The 17,772-nt window shown below is 49.4% G+C and overlaps 1 protein-coding gene across 5 annotated transcripts in view; it reads left to right on the forward strand.

The window, feature by feature from the left end:
• Positions 1-7,818: 7,818 nt before the first annotated feature.
• The window catches only part of LOC123860848 (small ribosomal subunit protein eS17), a 100,306-nt gene continuing 90,352 nt past the window's right edge, over positions 7,819-17,772 (forward strand). For 2 of the 5 annotated variants that reach the window (XM_045899323.3, XM_045899322.3), the window contains exon 1: positions 7,820-8,179. In XM_045899323.3, coding sequence (XP_045755279.1) covers positions 8,042-8,179 — 138 coding nt within the window. In that variant the 5' untranslated portion in view covers positions 7,820-8,041. Of the gene's footprint in view, positions 8,180-17,772 lie in introns of all 5 variants that reach the window. The other 3 variants (XM_045899321.3, XM_045899324.3, XM_064569831.1) reach the window with 3 other exon arrangements.

A 17,772-nucleotide genomic window follows, 5' to 3' on the forward strand; every position in this document is an offset into this window, starting at 1 on the left:
AACAGTGCTCTCAGACAGCCCTGCCTCAGCTCAGCTGGGGATTTTACTACCCTGCGAACTGCGGTCAGTGTCTGCCGTGGGGCCTGGGATCCTGCATTTCCCGCAAAGTCCCAGTGGCAGATGCTGGTGCTCTGTGGACGCACTTGAGCAGCGCAGGAGGAGGGCCTCTGCAGCTGGGACAAGCCTTCCGGACGTGGCAGTGAGCGTCAGGGCCCTCCCTGATGCCCTTCCCCATGAGGAAAGAGGCTGAGTGAGCAGTGGTTCCATAAGGTGTAAAAAGTAACACGTTAGCATGTATTCTACCAAAAAAAAGAGAGAGAGAGAGAGTCTATGATCAACAAATTTAGGAATAATGGACTTAAATGAAACAAGTTTATTTCCCACAGGCCTTCTCAGAGCCTTTACTATGCCAATTTGCATTGTGACCTATCCCTGCCCCAAACTGGAACAGTGTTACCCAAACCTGGTTTTGACTTTAGGAACACTTTTCCCCCCAGAACATGTTGATCGCCTGGGTTACAAGGAACACCCTCAAATGGTGTGAGAGGTGATGCCTCAGCCTCCTATCCTCCGTGCCTGAGACTCCAGACCCTTGGCCATACCTCTCCACAGCCCTGCTACTGAGGCATCCCTGAGCAGGTCTCCGCAGGGGAGGGAGAGTGTAGCAGGTGTGCCCTCCTCCCGGGGAAGGAGGACAAAGGCAGTGCCAGGGGACACCCCTACCTTCGTCTCTGGGGATGGGCTGGGCTCCGTGGCACCAGACAGCAGCTGGAGTCGCTGCTTCTTGGAGAGCCCTGGAGCCCCGCGGTCTCCCTGGGATCACTGTTTTTGTCACTGCAGGTTTGGCGATGGGACTGCTTGGCCAGTCAAGGGCAGACAGAGTGGTCAACTTGCTCTCACTCCCGTCTCTGAATCAGCACTGCCCGCAGCGTAAGAAGGTGAGAGCAGTTTTCCGAGGCACTGAACACGGACCATCAGAGAATGCTTGGCCAACCCGTACTTTGCAACAAAGGCCCCAGAACGGACTCTGTTGGAACCAGAAGTGCGTAAGGCATCTCCCCCAACCTCCCTCAAGTTGCTCACAGCCCAGATTCCCACAGCCCCTCATAAAGGGCACTGGGATCTCCAACCTGAGCAAGAATCCTGCATGCTGGAACTTCAGTCCCGGCCCTGTGCTGCTTTCTCTGGAACGTGTCCCAGGCTGTGGGCTTAGCAATTGCAAACCTCCCTGCCCCCCACTCATGCTCTCTCTCTCTCAGATAATAAATAAATAAATAAACAAACAAATAAATAAATAATAAAATCTTTAAAAAAATAAAAGACTTTTAAAAATACTATTTAAAAAAGTATAATATTCGTATAGAAAATTGTACAAATCACAAGTATGCAACTTGGTGAGTTTTCATAGCATGAACCACCCACGTAAACAAGAAACTCAATGTGACGACTCACTGCTCTTGCTTCCTTCCAGTTTGAGGCAGGGTTTTATTTTGCTCAGAGATCATGGAGCTCTGAAACCATCTGACACCCGACTGCAATTGGTAGTGGGATCTGTGTCTGGCGATGGGGACACGGTGGGATATGCTGCTGTCTGGGGCCACTAGGGCACCAGCAACCCCTGCAGCAGAGGCGGGGTGCGTGGAAAGAAGCAGGATTGTCTTCTTGTTGTAACTGAGGGAGAATGTGAGGGAGCAGCTCTGGGGAAGAAGGAACTCTTGAGGGCCTGGGCAAGGTGACCTTGATCTAGGCTTTTATGGGCCAGAACCCCAGCATCTGCACCTGCGGAGGGAAGGCAGGGAGAGGTGGGGTTGGGAGAGGGGGTCTCCCTAGGACGGGGCAAGACTGAGACCCAGGATCCCGACAAGAGTAGCTGCATTCTCTCAAGGAAATTCCGAAACATGTCGGTTTCCTTCACTGGAAACAAAAGGCCACGGCCTCCTGAGTTCTCCTCGTGCTGAGGCTCCAGGCATCTCTAACCCATTTACCAGCATCTCAGGACAATCAGCCCTCAGCTTTGACTGTGATCAGTGTAGCAGCTGACCTCCAGGACGCACACAGGGATCCCTGCTTCTCCCCATTTGCTCCATTGGGTGGCCCCCTCCTACGGTTCATCAGGCTTGATGGGCGTGAACAATGGAATATTGCAGAAGTGACAGGATGTGCTTTCTGAGATGTTATAAAAGTCACTGTACCTCCACCCCAGTCTCTCTCTTTCTCCGTCTGGTCATTTGCTCTGGAGAGGGCTGGGTGCCACGTCTTGAGCTAAAGCCAGCAGTCCTATGGAGAGATCCATGGGACAAAGAACTGAGGCTTTGCCAGGAGCCACTCGAGTGAGCTAAGAAGATCTGCAGCTCCAGGCAAAGCTTCCAATGACTGCAGTTCTGGTCCACAGCCCATCTGCAACCCCAGGAGGGATCCCAAGCCGGAGCCACCCAGCAAAGTCATTCTCGGATTCCTGACTCGCAGAGATTGTGTGAGACGATACGTGTTGTTGTTTTGAGCTATTTAGTTTGCGGTTAGCTTTACAGCAACAAATTAATACAATCCAGCCCCGGACCCAACTCCTAAGGTGGTGGGAGAAAGTCCTCAGAGGGGGCCTGGGCGCCGGGCTCTGGCCTTGCAAGCACTTGGCTCCCACATTCAGTGGCAAGCAGTGTTCGGGAGCGGGCTCGCGCTGGCTCGGAGCACCGACCGCCCACCACCCACCGCCGTGCTTCCAGGAATTCTGTGGGCCAGGCAGAGTCACACTGGTAGTTGGCAATCAGCCGTAGTGGGAGGATTTATGCCACAGAAATTGGTGAATACTGCAGATCACTCCCCTTCCCACAGCTCATTGTCAGACATCTGCCGGCACACCACTGCCTTTAGTGATTGCCGTCCCTTATTTCTTTAAAAAACTGTGATAAAGAATATCACATAACCACGACTAGTGTGCTGATTCCCAGGCTTAAGGACTAAAACACTTAATCGATTCAGGCAATACCTTTTGTAGTCATTTCACAAGCTCTTCCTGCCTCACCTGAAGTAAATCACTATTCGGAATTTTCCATTGATCAATGCCATGCATCTTTTTTTTTTTTTTTTGTACTTTTACCAAACATGGATATGTCCCTAAACAATGTATAATTTGGTACTTTGTGATAGCAGTGTATTGCATGTTTTAAATTTTTATATAAATGACATCATTAAGTATGTCTTCTCCTACCTCCTGCTTTTTTCAGTCAATATTATTTCTGAGTCATCTATGTTGATACAATTTGGCTTTATTTCACTTACTTTTACTTATATATAATATCCATTGTATGACTATACCACAATTTATTAATGCACTCTCCTGCTGGTGGATATTTAAGGTTGTTATTTTATTTTTGCAATTGTGGATAATACAGCTATTGGCATTTTTACTCAGGCCTCCTTTAACATATGCAAAAGTTTCTCTAACATGTTACCCTAAGAGTAGAATTGCTGGGTCATAGAATATAAACACCTGCAACTTAACAGCATCGCCAGAGTAGCTGCAGTTCCCATCAAGGATGTTCATAGTACCTTTGTTCACAAGAGTCCCCAAACTGGAAACAATTCAAATACCAATCAACAGGAGAATGGAGAAACAAATTCGGTACATCCACACAATGGAATACTACTTAACAAGAAAGAGGACTGAACTGTTGCCACATGCAACAACATGGGTGAGTTTCACAGATATCATATTGAATGAAAGAGGCCAAATGTTTCTATGAAGTTCTACAACATGCAGAATGAATGTCAGGAAATAAGTAAGAATAATAGTTAACTCAAGGAAGGAGGTATAAAGTGGGAAGAGGCATGATGGAATCCTATGGGGTTCTGGAAAGATTCTATGCCTTGATGTAGGTGACAGTTACCTGGGTATATATGTAAGTAAAAAATTATCAAGCTGAACACTTAAGATTTTTGCATTCCATACTCTATGTGTTATCCCTCAATTCAAAAAATGCAGAAAAGCAAAAAACTAAAATGGGCAAGCTGATTTATACCCTCATTGGCAGTGATCCTGCTATTGGATCTTTTTCATTTTGTCTGTGTGAGAGATGTGAATCGTCTCTCCTATGGTTTCATTTGCATTTCCCTGGTTATTGCTGAGGGTACACATCTAGTGATATGTTTGTTGGCCATTTGGGTTTTCAGTTTCTGTCAATTGCCTGTTCCCATCTTTTGCCCATTTTTTTATAAGGTTGTCTCTTTTTCATCATTGGTTGTAGAAGTTCTTATGTATTCTGGAAACTAGTCCTTTATAGATCTCACATTGCAAATATCGTCTTCCAGTTTATGACTTGTTTTTTTCAAATTTTAAAAATCTTTTGTTAAATTGAAGTTTTAAATTTCAATTTGGCCAAATTTATCAATCTTCCTTTATGTCCTGTGCTTTTTGTTTCTGATTTACAAAATTCACCCGTCCTCTGAGGTAATAAAATATTTTAATATTTTCTTCTAAAACACTTCCAAGTAATGCCTTTCACATTTATATCTTTAATGCACTTTAAATTTACATTTGTGTATGATGAAAGGTGGGGCTGATTCACATTTTTAAATCCCACTTTAAAAAACATTAAAAAAAAAAAAAAAACCCAAAAACAAAGAACATGGTTTCTTCTGCACAGAGCTTGGGAAAAGTCTAGCAGAGACTGTGTGCCTTCTTTACCTTGTAGTCTTGAGTTCCTAAGTGAATCCCCCTTCTGATCTTTTTCAACCACGAAAATTATTTCCTCCCCACATTGTCTTTTCTTTTTTCGGCTCTCTGCCTGCTGTGGAAGGCCTGAACACCTGAGCATATAAACGACTACAGGGTTCCTCCTGTCCTCCTAGTACGTGCATTTAAAACTTAGTCCAGCCAATTACCCTTACACTTAAAACCTGTATTGTAAATCTGGAGCTTGACTGCAGAGACGGTGCCAGGCATAGCTGGGCTCAAAGGCTGTTTGTTGACTCTGAGAATGGATAATGCTGGCTATTTGTTCCTGCTACTTCTGCCAGTGACCAGCTGTGGGGACTTGACCGAGTCATTTAATATCTCCACCTCTGCTGCTTTCCACACCATACCCTGTGGACTGTGGACACCTTCCAGTCAGAGGTACGGTTCTTCCTGTTCTATCTGCAGGCATGGCCAGGTGAGGGCAGGAAGCAAAAGGGCATGACCACACCTGAGGCCATGACTGTATTTTGACTCAGCCACTCCTTCCTTCATCATCTGCATTGAGCTCTGGGGTCAGTCTGAAGGAACTGCACACATAAGGGTGCTGGAAGTTCTGTTCTTATCTGGTTAAGGCTCCAAAACAAGAAGACTTGGGTTTGAGTTCCCACTCTTCCATTTCTAGCTGGGAACCCTGGGCTTGGTACTTCGCTTTTTTTGAGCTTCAGTTTTCTCATCCAGCACAGGTAAAACACTCAGAACTGTGCCAAGCACGTAGTAAGTGCTCAGTGAAGGTCAGCTATTACTACTGTGAGAGCAAGTTTAGGAAGAGGGATTTTAGGCAGCAGCCATTTCTGTTCCAAATCACCTGAAAGATGCCTTCGTTTTCTTATGGCTACAAGTTTTAAAATATGAAAGAGTGCCCAGATACCTACTCCCCTGGGCACTATTCCAGGTTTCAGAGTCTTATCTTGCTCAGCTTCAGATCAAAGAGGAGGAAGGATGTACACAAGCTGGCAGCACGAGAGCTGCATGGGGCCCCTGGATATACTGGGCTTTGTTCTTTTAATTTGAATTAGTGACCAGATTTAAAATGAGGAAGAGTTCACATTTAAAGAACCGAAGACAACCCAGGTTGTGTTCAAAGATCTGGCTGGGCTGCGGCCTCGTTTCGGCATGGTCTGTATCTGCTAATGGCCCTTTTCCACGCACCCGGGCCTTCTCCGTGCTCTCACCCTCACGTGGCTCCCGTGCTATCGGTATCCAGGTTGCACCCCCAAGAAGACAAGCAAGATACATCACCTCGGGGCGGCTGTCCTATGCTGTCTGTGGGCCAGAGTAAGCCTTGGGGGTGGGCTGCTCCCCAAGAAGGAAAGGCCCCAGGAAGGACCCCCTGAAGGAGGGTCCCAGTGAAGCTAAACCATGAGGTATGGTTTTCTGGATGGCTGGAATAGGCCAGCAAGAGGAGGAGGGCAGATGGCTAGGCAGGAAGAGGGTAGAATAGTTGATGGGTAGGAGGTGCCAGGACCCCCTTTTGCCCAGTCCCTGAAGCCATCACCCTCTCTGCCCATGACCCCAGCAACCCAAGGAAGCTCCCTGCATGAGGACATACCTGTGAATGGAGAGTGGCCAACTTTCATTATCACTTTGAGTCCTCCTGTGGACTTCTACTCCCATCTGTTCTTACCCTGGCCACCTTCTCCTATTAATCCTCCTGAAACAGTAGGTTAGATCACTGACTTCCTCTCCTTCCACAGAAACCTGCCCACTCCCGCCTTAGCCATTAGATCCAGGCCAGCCTCACCAGCCTGCCAGGAAGGCAGCAGTCCTGTTTTCCCAACTGCCAGGACGAGCCTTGTGCATAATAAATGCATTACAAGTAGCGTTATGATGATGAGCTAACACATGTAAAACACTTAGTAATGCTCTGCAAACGCTGGTCTCTCTCCTTCTCGCTCCAGTCCCTTGCCTCTACTAAGTCTCCAGTAACATCTTATGAGACCTGATACTGCCATCCTCCTGTTTACAATTCTTAATAGTTCCTGCTGTCTGCAATATAAAGGCCCTTCGCAAATTGGGCCCAGGCTTCCCTCCTGTGGTATCAGCGCACATTATCCTCGTCCTGCTCAGATTGAGCCGCTCTGTTCAATCCTCCCTCCCGGCCTTTGCTCGGTCTGCCGCCTGGAATGCCATCCCCGCCTCTGCGCTTGCCTGGGGCTTCCGGTCCGCTCCTGCACCAGCCAGCCCAGGTCGCCTTCCCTGACAACAGCCCGGACCACGGCGGCCTTTCTTGTCCCGTGGCCCCCGCCCTGTCCCTTGTCCCTGAAGCTTCCTATTACAGTGCGGCAGGAGCGTCGGAAGCGGTTTCCCCAGGAAACTGCGGTCCAAAGAGGACCCCTGGTGTCTTTGGAACTTTCCGAACCCCCGACGCGTCCCCCTTTCCAGCATACGGAGCAGCCGATCTAGGAGTCCCGGGGGCGGGGGCAGGGGCAGGGGCTGGGGCACCAGCGTGCAGGGCTGGCTCCCGCCCTGGAGGGGTCCTTGGAAGAACAGGAGCATGGACACGGGGCTCCACTGACAAAGCACCTCGCCGCCGCGTCGCAGGGGCTTGTAAGTCGCGCCCCAGGCGTACGGGACGGGGAAAGTGAGGTCCCGGGGAGATAAGTGACTTGAACAGGGTCACTAGGTGGGCAGCGCGCTCGGGCGTGGGCCTCTGGCCTCCCAGGCGCTGGCTGCGGCCGCCCCCGTCCCGGAGCCCGGCTCCGGGTGGGCGGCCGAGCCCTCGGCCCGGCCTGCCGGGAGGGGCGGGGCGGGCGGGGGCGGGGGCCCGGGCGGGGCCGACACAGGTGCTTCGCATCCGGCCCGGGGTGGGGTGGGGGGGCGGCGGCTCCGCGGGGGCTTTATAAGCGGCCAGGGGCGCAGCGCTGTGCGCGGCTCGCTGCAAAAATAGTGCCCACGTGTCTGCGCGTCCCTCCCCGCGCCGGCCCGCCGCCCGCCGGCGTCCCGCCCGTCCCGCAGGGCCACGCCGCCCCCATGGCGTTCCCGCTGGTAAGAGCCGCCCGCCGCCCGCCGGGGCGGGGCGGGGCCGGGCTGGGCGGGGCGCGGTCCCGGCCGCGGCAGCTAACGGTCCGCGCGCAGCCTCGGCCGGCTCGGCGGTCCCCTCCTTCCCGCTCCCCTCCCCGTGAGCGCGAGTCCCGGGCGGGGCGCGGGTCACGTGCCCGCGGGCGTGGGGCCTCGTGGAGGGGCGTGTGGCGAGGGGGGCAGGGAGCCTCCTCGTGACTCAGGGCCTTTGGGCTTAAAGGCGCCGCGGCCCTCCGGGGGCGGCCGGTGGGGCCTCCAGGCTGCGCTGCGGACTCCGGTGGCCTCGAGTGTATGTCCAGACGGGAGCCCACGGGTCGGAGGGGCGCCTCGGCGCCGGGAATACTTCCTTCTCCCGCAGCCGTCGCACGTGAGACCCGAAGCCGCCGGCGCAGGGAGCTCACGCGCTTCGCAGCGCCCCCCGCGAGTCTAGTTCGTATCCAGTGGGCGGCGGGGGTGGGTGGCCCGGGTGGGGCGGGGCTGCGGGCGGCGGAGCCCCCCGCGGCGGGGCTAAGTTGCCTGGAGAGCGCCACGACGGCGGCGGGCGCGGCTCCTTTAAGGCGGAGGGATCAGGCCCCTCGTGCGGGGGCCGTGCTCGCCCGGCCCGGGAGGTCACGTGGCTTCACACGTTCGACTGCGGGAGCCGCGTTCTGGGGGCGGGGTCGGCTGGGTAGGGGCGCGCGCGGGTGGGTGCTCGGCACGTGCGCCGGGGCTTCGCGCGGGGCAGGCCTGAGGCCGCGGCTCTGAGGTGGGTCCCGCGGGCCGTGGCGGGCGGACGTGCAGACGTGGGGGCTGCGCAGCCGTGGAGGGAGGGGAGGCCGCACCTGCCTTTGCTTTCCTGCCCCCGCCGCCGGGCGAGAGGACAGTCGTGCATGTGGCCCTGGCTTTGTCATTCTCTCGTCGGTCCAGCTCCTGGCCAGGTGCACCAACTTGGGAGGGAGGGGTGCGGCCTCTGCTCCGGCCTCAGGTGTGGCGGAGCTGCAGCTGGGGGGCAGCTGGCCAGAAGGGCCTGGGCCAGTCCTGAGCCCCGCTGGCGTGGTGGGCACCCTGACCGAGGACAGGTCACTCACCTTTGGCTGCGTCCCTCGGGTCGCTCCCTGGAGCGGGTGCCGTCTGTCGTTCAGTTGGCCCCGACTTTGGACCCCGCGTCGCAGGGGGTCCCCCGGGCCAGGCCAGAGGCCTCGTGAGGGGCCCAGGGCTGCCCAGGGCCCGGCGGGAGGCCGAGCACACCTGGCGCTGGCGGCTGGCCAGGTGCACCTTGCAGGCCTCGGCCCTGCGCACGTGCCTTCGGCAGCATTGCAATCGTGAAGGAGGCCCGGGGCACCGCAGCCTCCGTGACAGCGCTGAGAAGCCAGGGGGGCGCTTCTGGAAGCCCAGCGGGGGCCCGTCCCCTCCCCCACGCGCACCCCCTTCCAGCCCGCGGCCTGGGCGCTCAGCGCCGCATTTCTCTGGCAACTGCCTCTGGTCTCCCTGGCTACCGCTCCGCCGCCTCACTCCCTGTTCTGGCACCTGAGTAAACTGCTGCTCTGCGTCATCTGTCGGGGCGAGGGGCGAGTGGGCCAGTTGGCTCTCTGGGAGGCACAGGTGTGCCGCCTGCCTCGCATCTGCGCCCCCACCCCCCCCAGGTGACCGAGCGTGCCAGCTGGAAGTGCGGCTGGTGAGAGTAGTTTGCACCCTCAGGCTCCGTTTGATCCCGGGGACGCACGCTGGGTTAAAAATAAGAGTAAATCCAAACAGGCAGCACAAAACCCTGGAAACCGCGGGTTGGTGATTGTTTCCCTGCTTGGTTGGTTTTTGTCGTAGGTGGGGGAAGAGTGAAGGAAGTTCTGCTTCTGGAGCTCAGGGGAGCTCTGGCCTGCGGGGAGCCCCTCGGCATAGTAACGCCGAGGGGCTCACCCCTGGTCTTCTGTGGTTCCTGGTGGAGCTGGCTTTGAGCTGCCCTGTGTTCCCAGAGCACGTTGCTGTAGAGTTTGGTGTTTGTCACAGTGATTGAATTGAAACTTGAGTGGCCTGGCCATGCACGTTCAGTTTGTAGGATTAGGATTGGAAGTTGGCCACCCTGTATGTAAGTCCGTCACGGTAATATAAAAATGCTTGCCTTCCCCCCTCCCAGGGCTTCTCTGCCCAGCCAGAGCTGGTGCAGGTGGTCAACGATCACGGAAACATTTGCAGTTGGGGTTGGGCCGTAGGCACCTGATACAGGGTGGGTCTTCTACCGTGGTACACCTCCCATGGCAGTGATCTTGAGGCAGAAAGCAGAGGAAGATGGTGAAAGTAGGAAGAGTCCAGGCTTCACACCAGGCTGGTTAGCAAGTAAGCTCGTGATACTAGCTGTCTCAGTAAGTATTTTCGTGAGTCATCAAGCTATTTATTTTGTTTTTAATCCTTAAAACTGGTTGTGTGCTCAGATCCCTGCAGGGAACTGAGGTGACATAAATGAGGGAAGCAGGGAGAGAAGAGTAGTGCCTACTGAGCTATAGAGTTTGTGTCTAAAGGGAGCAGCAAGGAGCTGGTTGTTGCCACACCAAAATGTGGGCCCAGAGTTGATGGATCTTTGACTTTTTTCCTAGGTAAGCTACTAGTCTCGGTTATAAATGTAGCACTTAAAAAATTATGAACAGTTTAAGGATCAAAGGTAACATGTCTCTGAAGATGAGAGTCCAGCTGAGGGCTAGTTTGGGATCTCAGTCTTCAAATCATCCTTTTAGATTTTCCCCCTATTTTGCAAATGAGACCAGGCTCAGAAATCAAGTTACGAGGCTGTTAAGGGATGAAACCCATTGTGAACCTAGGTCTTTCCGGGGCCATAGCTCAAGGTATGATACTGCGTGTGTTCTGGTAGGTCAGAGGGGTCAAGGAGTTATTGGTGATGTACATTGTCTAGGAATTGCAATGCTTTATGGGCTGGTCCCATTTATAGGCACAGTAAACCTTAACTGCACTGGAGGGAATCTCTGGTTGTTGTGGAAGTCAGTGTGGGTCTTCTGAGCGTTAGTGCAGCAGTGTTGATGTCAGGAGGAATGTGCTGTGTCTATCATTCCTCGATGTGTGTCAGAGCAGTTAGCTGATCCTGAGAGCCAGAGGTCTGGAGAAATCAGGCTCCTCCCACTGGGGGGGGGTGACCCTCCCAACTCTGCACAGAAGCCTTTCCTTTTTCAGGATGGTTAAAATTTCAATAACTTTCTTCTTCTGAGATTAGGCAAATTTGAAATTACATAATTGTTTTAAGACCTCTCAAAGTAGAATGTGGCTTATTAAATCTCACCTTTTCTCTCTTAGCTAAAGTCCCCATAATCATGCCTCTTAGATTTCCAGGAAGAATTAATAAGGGTTTTAGCAATATGTGCTAAGATCTTCTGGAATAAGCTTCCAGGACCTAAAATAGCCCTATGCCAGGAATGAGAGACTGGGTTTTCATTCTGGCTGAAACAAACTTAGACTCACAGCAGCGTACAGAGCCTCACTTGCAGATGTAAAGGGTTATGTACCTTTATTTCTGTATTTTATTCCCAAAAGATTTAAAGCATAAAGCAGTAAGAACCATATTCAGAGCCTTTGCCGAAGGGATTTTTCTGTGAAAATGCAGACTCAAACTAGATAATTTTTTTTTAAATAAATCTCTGGGAAGTTTTTGGAAAGATGCAAACTTTAGAATGTTACTTGGGTCTCCAGCTGCTTCTCTAGCAAACGTTTTTAGTTCAAGCACTCAGTTATGAGTTAAGTATTTGTGAATTTGGGGTAGGGAGGAAGGGTGAAGTGACCAGCCTCTTGCTGGTATTTTAGTGTTTACATGGTAGGCAATATCTGAGTAGACTTTCTCATTCAGTGGTTTCAGGTCCCTTGGCTAAATGACCATTCCTTAAAGTAATGTGTTTGTTTAAAGTGGAAATTAATTAGTGGGTTTGTACTTCTGGCTTGAAGTTTGGGACAGGAAGGCATCCCAAACCTGGATATTAATGTGTAGGCTGTTGTCTTCAGTAGGTAGTGGTGGAGTCAGTAAAAGAACCCTAGGATCAAATGACAAATTATTTTCTTTCCTATGGAAGAGCTGTGCTAATCCCATCCTGTTCTGCAAATCTGCTTTTCCTAGGCAGTATCTAAGCTGTACTGACTCTGGGTAGAGCTTGCCAGAAAGCCTGGGGACAGAGGGTGAGGAGTAGGAAGGGGTTGGACCCAGAGGTTGGAGGAGAGGAGGTTAAAGAGTTTTTGCTTCTATCTGTTGTTTGGTTTAAAGCTAAGAAGTGTTGATTGCACCCTTTCCGCGTTGATTAAGTCTTCTGGGTACTGCCGACCCCGCCTCCTTGGCCCCCCACATTGCAGCTTTGGAAATGCTCATTGTTTTCTTTCCTGCTTTTGTTGCTGCCTGGTTTGGTTATACCTGCTCATGAGAGCTCATCCCCTTCTGTAACAACAGATTCCAAGTGCTGAAAGTTTTTATGTTCAAGATAGGACCTCCAAAACAAGGCATATCTCCATTACAGTAAACTGCTGAAAGTATGGAATGAAAAGATAAATCATGTTTGTAATATTTTGTATTTTTCATGGGAAAATTATCTGACTTTCCATAAAAAGTATCCAAATTTCAGTGATAAATTTGCATTGTAAACATAATTTTCACTGTTTTGTTATTGGGATTTAAAAAGTCTCCTGTCAGAGATTATTTTGCTGCTTTAATGTATAATGGGAGTATTTTAAAATAACAGGCGTGGGGGGGAAATTCCTGACTAAATGGGGTTGAGCTTTGTGTTCAGTAGTATAGAAGAACACTTAGGCATGGACAACCTTTGATTTCCACTCTGTTTTTAGTATTCCTGTATGGTTGGAGCACCCTTTAGATTACAGTGAGTTAACACTCTTTTGTTTTGATTTTTTTGAAGGCATTTTGTGATGACAATTGTAGACTCCCCAGAAGACAGGTCTGAAGATTGATTTGTGTTTTAAAAATGGGTCACAGTCGGGCGCCTGGGTGGCTCAGTTGGTTAAGCGACTGCCTTCGGCTCAGGTCATGATCCTGGAGTCCCGGGATCGAGTCCCGCATCGGGCTCCCTGCTCTGCGGGGAGTCTGCTTCTCCCTCTGACCCTTCCCCCTCTCATGCTCTCTATCTCATTCTCTCTCTCAAATAAATAAATAAAATCTTTAAAAAAAAAAATGGGTCACAGTTGCACCTAGCTGTTGATTCTGGGAGTAATTTAACTATAATAGTGTTACTGGTTTCTTTATTCTTGGCCAGCATTATATGCAGATATATGTACCATCCTGATGGTTTAGCATCATGGCCCAGGGTCTCCTTGGATAAAGGTGTGGGAGTAGCTCTCTGTTGGAGGAAAGCAGTTACCTTGAACGGCTGGTTGGGTTTTTTTGTCTTTTGACAGAACACTTAATCTCTTACTACTTAACACCTGTGTTCTCTGCATTCTGGCTTTGTGTTCCTGGCTTCTGGCTCTGAGACCATTGGTCTCCTGAGTCTGTCCTTTCTCTTGAGACTTTCTTTTCTTTTTGTTTTTTTAAGCTGTAATTTTGGAATTGTTACGAAGCTTGAAAGCTATCAGAGACCTGTTTGTCTCCCAGATACAATTCAGAGTTGACAACAAACGCAGATTCTAATGTTTATTTTCTCAGACAAGAGAACTAAGCTTAGCATGAGAAGTGACTGTTTTAAGTTAATACGGTGAGTGGCTGGTAGAGCCAGAACTGGAACACAGATCTCTTCATTTTGTAGAATTTGTAGGTATTTTGTAGGTATTTGTAGAATTCATGTACCTCATCCTTTGCTATATTGATCTCGGATTATCTCCTTCTACTTAAAATTTCCACTTGTCTCGAAAGACTCTATAGCTCCCCCCTCCTCCTGTCTGATAGGTCTTTCTTGTCCTGGTACTTACAGGCCTCCTCCCCCAGAATGCCACATTCCCTGTGGTTCATTCTGTTGGCTCATCTGTCCCCTTATACAGGGGGCCTGTGTATTCCTGCTGCACTAGTTCTCTCTCTCTCTGGGACCAAGTTTTAGGTTGAGCTCTAGCCCTGCTTGTTCTTAGAACCCATGGTTCTGTTTGGCCTACTGAAGGAGTTCTGTCTGTCGGAGGCATATTAAACCCAGCAGGTTTAAACACAGAACCAATTTCTTCCCTCTACTCATCTCTTGAGGCTAATCTAATTCTATCCCCTCCACCCAATTAGTCTTTTTTCCCCAACTATAGTGTTCTCTTGGGGGAAAGAACTGTGTTTGGGGTGTTTCGGGTTTTTTTTATTTTTTCAGTCACTGGAGGCCCCAGTACAGAAGGACGCTAGGTGAATGCATACTTGTAGCTTTTCTTTTGAAACCTCTTCGCAATATCTGTAACTATAAAGCCTTGATACGGTTTTGTGTGTCTCCCTTGGCCCCTGCATCCTTTCATTGCTTCTTTTTTACGTTGCTACCGCTAGGTCAGGTCTCCCTTGGAGGAGTGTTTTCAGTCTGCTCTTTCTACCTTCTTCATCAGTTGTTTTTGCCTGATCACACCTATTACTCTGTTCAGAGCTCTATCCTACCAGTGGTCCTGTTGTTCCCCAGACCTATCCTTCGGATCCTTGGTCCTTGGTCGGGTGTGTCTCCCTAGCTCATCCCTCTGTGCCCCTTGCCTCCAGAAATGACTACTGAGGGTATCACTTAAGTCCAGGAGGTTTTGTTTTTGTTTTTTAAGTAGGCTTCACGCCCAGTGCAGAGCCCAACGTGGGTCTCAAACTCATGATGGTGAGATCAAGACCTGAGCCGAGATCAAGAGTCGGATGCTCAACTGACTGAGCCACCCAGGTGCCTGTTAGTCTAGGAAATTTAAGATGAAACTCAAACTTGCCTTGGATTTTGGACTTCACAAAGCTGAATTTAGCTCTGCTGGTCAGGAGGTTATGTTTGTTCCACCATCATGCTGCTTTTCCTGCACATGTTGCCCTACCTGAGTTTGGGGAGTTCTCTCAATGCCAAGGCTTGCAAACGTTTCAGGTGAAACAGAAAACCATATTTCCCTGTCCTTGTGAGAGCCTCCCATACAGCTTCAGAGTTGCCACAGGTGGTTCGCTGTCCTGCTCTATCCCCTCTCCTGCTATTTCTCATGCTGCCTGAGGCAGAGGCAGAGGAGGAGATTTGGAGTCTGGGATCCTGATTTGAGTCCTTGTGCTCTGTTAACTGGTTGATTTTTGAGCAAGATTTTCTATTTCTCTAAGTTTATCTTCTTTGCAATGTGAGATAACACAGGCTCATGTGTTCTTGTGTGGACCAAAAGCTACTCTGGGTTCTGCACAGTTGGTCATCTAGGTCCTATTCTTTCCCTCTCCAATTGGACTTGGCTCCAGTTACATTCTTTATTTTGGGCTTTTGCAGGAGTGGCCTCCTCCCTATTCAGAGAGCAGTTTTGTGCGTTGGGAGTCCATCTTTCTTACACCCTCAGGACCTCGTGGTACATTGTTCCTGCCACACCTTTCACCTCTGTCCGTAAACACGATCACATCTCTCCCATGTTTAGACCTATCTTAGTATAGCACTCCCCTCAAGCAGCCAGCCTCACTGGCTTTGCTTGGCCTTTTCTCATCAAGCTTTTGTACAGAGTAGCTCCCTCCCCATATGGACTGGCCCACCCTTTGCTCATCTCTTAAACCCATGAGATCTGACATCAGAGCTCCTCTCCCTTCTCACACGTGCATTTCTGAGACTCTTTTTCCCAAGTTCACTGTGCCCTTAGGAGCATTTCTTCAATCTTTCTGGATGTTTGCATTTCTGCCTGGATGTTCCTATAAGATCTTTGAAAAGTGCCAGTTTGATCACCTACTCCACAGGGCAGAGGTTCTCAGACATTTTCATCTCAGGACTCCATTACTGAGGACCTCAAGAGCTTTAGTGTATGTGGATCGTATCTATCGATATTTGCTCATTAGAAATTAAAACTGGAAAAATAGTCATTTAAAGTTACAAATCCATTACATATTAACACAATTAGATTTTTGAAAACAAAGGAAAATGAGAAGAGTGAGCATTCTTTAACATTTTTGCAAATCTCTTTAGTATCGGATTTATTAGAAGGTAGTAGCTTTTCTTTTGAAACCTCTTCGCAGTATATTTTCCGTCTGTTCCTATATTTAATCTGTTGCCACATGTTGTTTCTGTTGGAAGATATGAAGAAAATATGGCCTCGCGTGGATATGTAGTTGGAAAGAGGAGGGATATTTGAATAGCCTTTTCATTTACTTGCGGCTATCCATCCCTCTTTGATACTACACCAAAACTTGACAAGTGTGAACTTCCTAAAGGTCAGTTGCAACATGGGATCTGAAGCCATATGGGTGTACTCTTCTTACTGTTACATTAAAACACGTTGATCCCTCTTGTACTTTGGATAGACCATTCACCCATGCCTGATTTTGTAACACTGTACTTTAGTCATTTGACAAATACTGGCTCACTGTTGTGCAATATTGCATAGTGAGTGTATTATATACACACATATGCACACTATGCTGACATGCTAGTTAATAACACCACCAGTCTCATCAGAAAAGTCTTGTTAAAGTTTTGATGAAGGGGGCAGATGGAGGTTTCCCAGAGTTCTGTTTTTTCCTTCAAAGCTCAAATTTTAATATATGGCCACAAATGCTGTTAGTCGTTTATTGGAAGCATCTAGCTCCCCGTGTTTTCAAGAGAATGTTTGCCAAACACCCAGTTTGATAACCATAGTAGGTCAGTTCTTCCAAGTAAAAAAGATGTTTCAAAAAAAAAAAAAAAAAAGAGGCTAATTCTTTCTGAAACTCCGTCACATAAACACTTCCTTGAGACAACTATTATACTTCAGTATGCAGCAAATGGGCTTCGTGCTAACTTCCCGTTTGTCTCACAGAATATTGAAGGCCTGTACTCAAGGGTCAAGATGTAATAAATATGCTTTTACTGCTTTCTCAAGGACCTCGGTAAGAGATCCTGGCTGTTTCTGGGACTGCAGAGCTTGAAGAGTACAGTAGCTGCTTACTAGAGCTGATTGGCGTTGCCTTGCTTCCTGCTAAGGTGCCAGTTTTACCCACTCATTATTTTTGTACTCTCATTGCAGACGTCAGCATAGTGAAAAAAGAAATTGGTGTCTTAGAATTATGGAAGTAGTTTTGGCTTTGTGGACCTCTGAAAGGGTCTTGCGGACCTTCGTGGGTCCACAACACCTCCCTGGAGAACTACCACCACGCAGTAGAGGCCAGGTCCCTTGGGGGTAGCACACGAAGCCCATCAGGATCTGGCTTCAGTTCAGTGGCCGAGTTTAATCCCTACCGGTCTCCTCTTTGAACTTCTTTAAAATTGAGAGAGGGGGGCGCCTGGGTGGCTCCAGTCGGTTGAGCATCTGCCCTTGGCTCGGGTCAGGATCCCAGGGTCCTGGGATGGAGTCCCGCATTGAGCGCCCCACTCAGTGGGAGTCTGCTTCTGCCTCTGTGTCTGCCCCCACCCTGCTCCTGCGCTTGCTCACTCTCTCTTTCTCAAATAATAAAATCTTTAAAAAAAACCCATAAAAATAAAATTGAGAGAGAACATCCATATAGTAAAAGGCACTAATTTTAAGTGTATAATGTCAATTTTTACATATTTATATTATTTTTATACACCTAAGTAACTACCACGTTGGTGAAGATACAGAACATTTCCAGTACTCACTAAGGTTCCCTTGTGCCCTTTCTCGGTATCTCTGCCCCCCCCCCCCCCGCCCCCGCTACCCTCCTCCCCCTCCCAGGATTAACTCCTACTCTGACTTCTGTTGTCCTCAATTGGTTTTGCCTATTTTTGAACCTAAAATGAAATCCTGTAGCGTGTACTCTTCTGAGTCTGACGTTTCCCCCCAACTTAATTTAGTATCTGAGATTTCTACAAGTTGCAGTCCAGGTTTATTGCTGTAGTCCCACCATTCCCAGAACCAATAGAGTGACTTACACCTAAACTGTGCAAACAGTGTGATTGATGCTGAACACCTGCTCTCCTCCTGGAGTTTGGAATTTGGGCATATTCCAGGCAGAGGCTACC

Source organism: Mirounga angustirostris, unplaced genomic scaffold, assembly GCF_029215605.1.
Source record: "Mirounga angustirostris isolate CCGP_5_RB_7025 unplaced genomic scaffold, mMirAng1.0.hap1 SCAF_9, whole genome shotgun sequence".
Lineage (NCBI taxonomy): Eukaryota > Metazoa > Chordata > Mammalia > Carnivora > Phocidae > Mirounga > Mirounga angustirostris.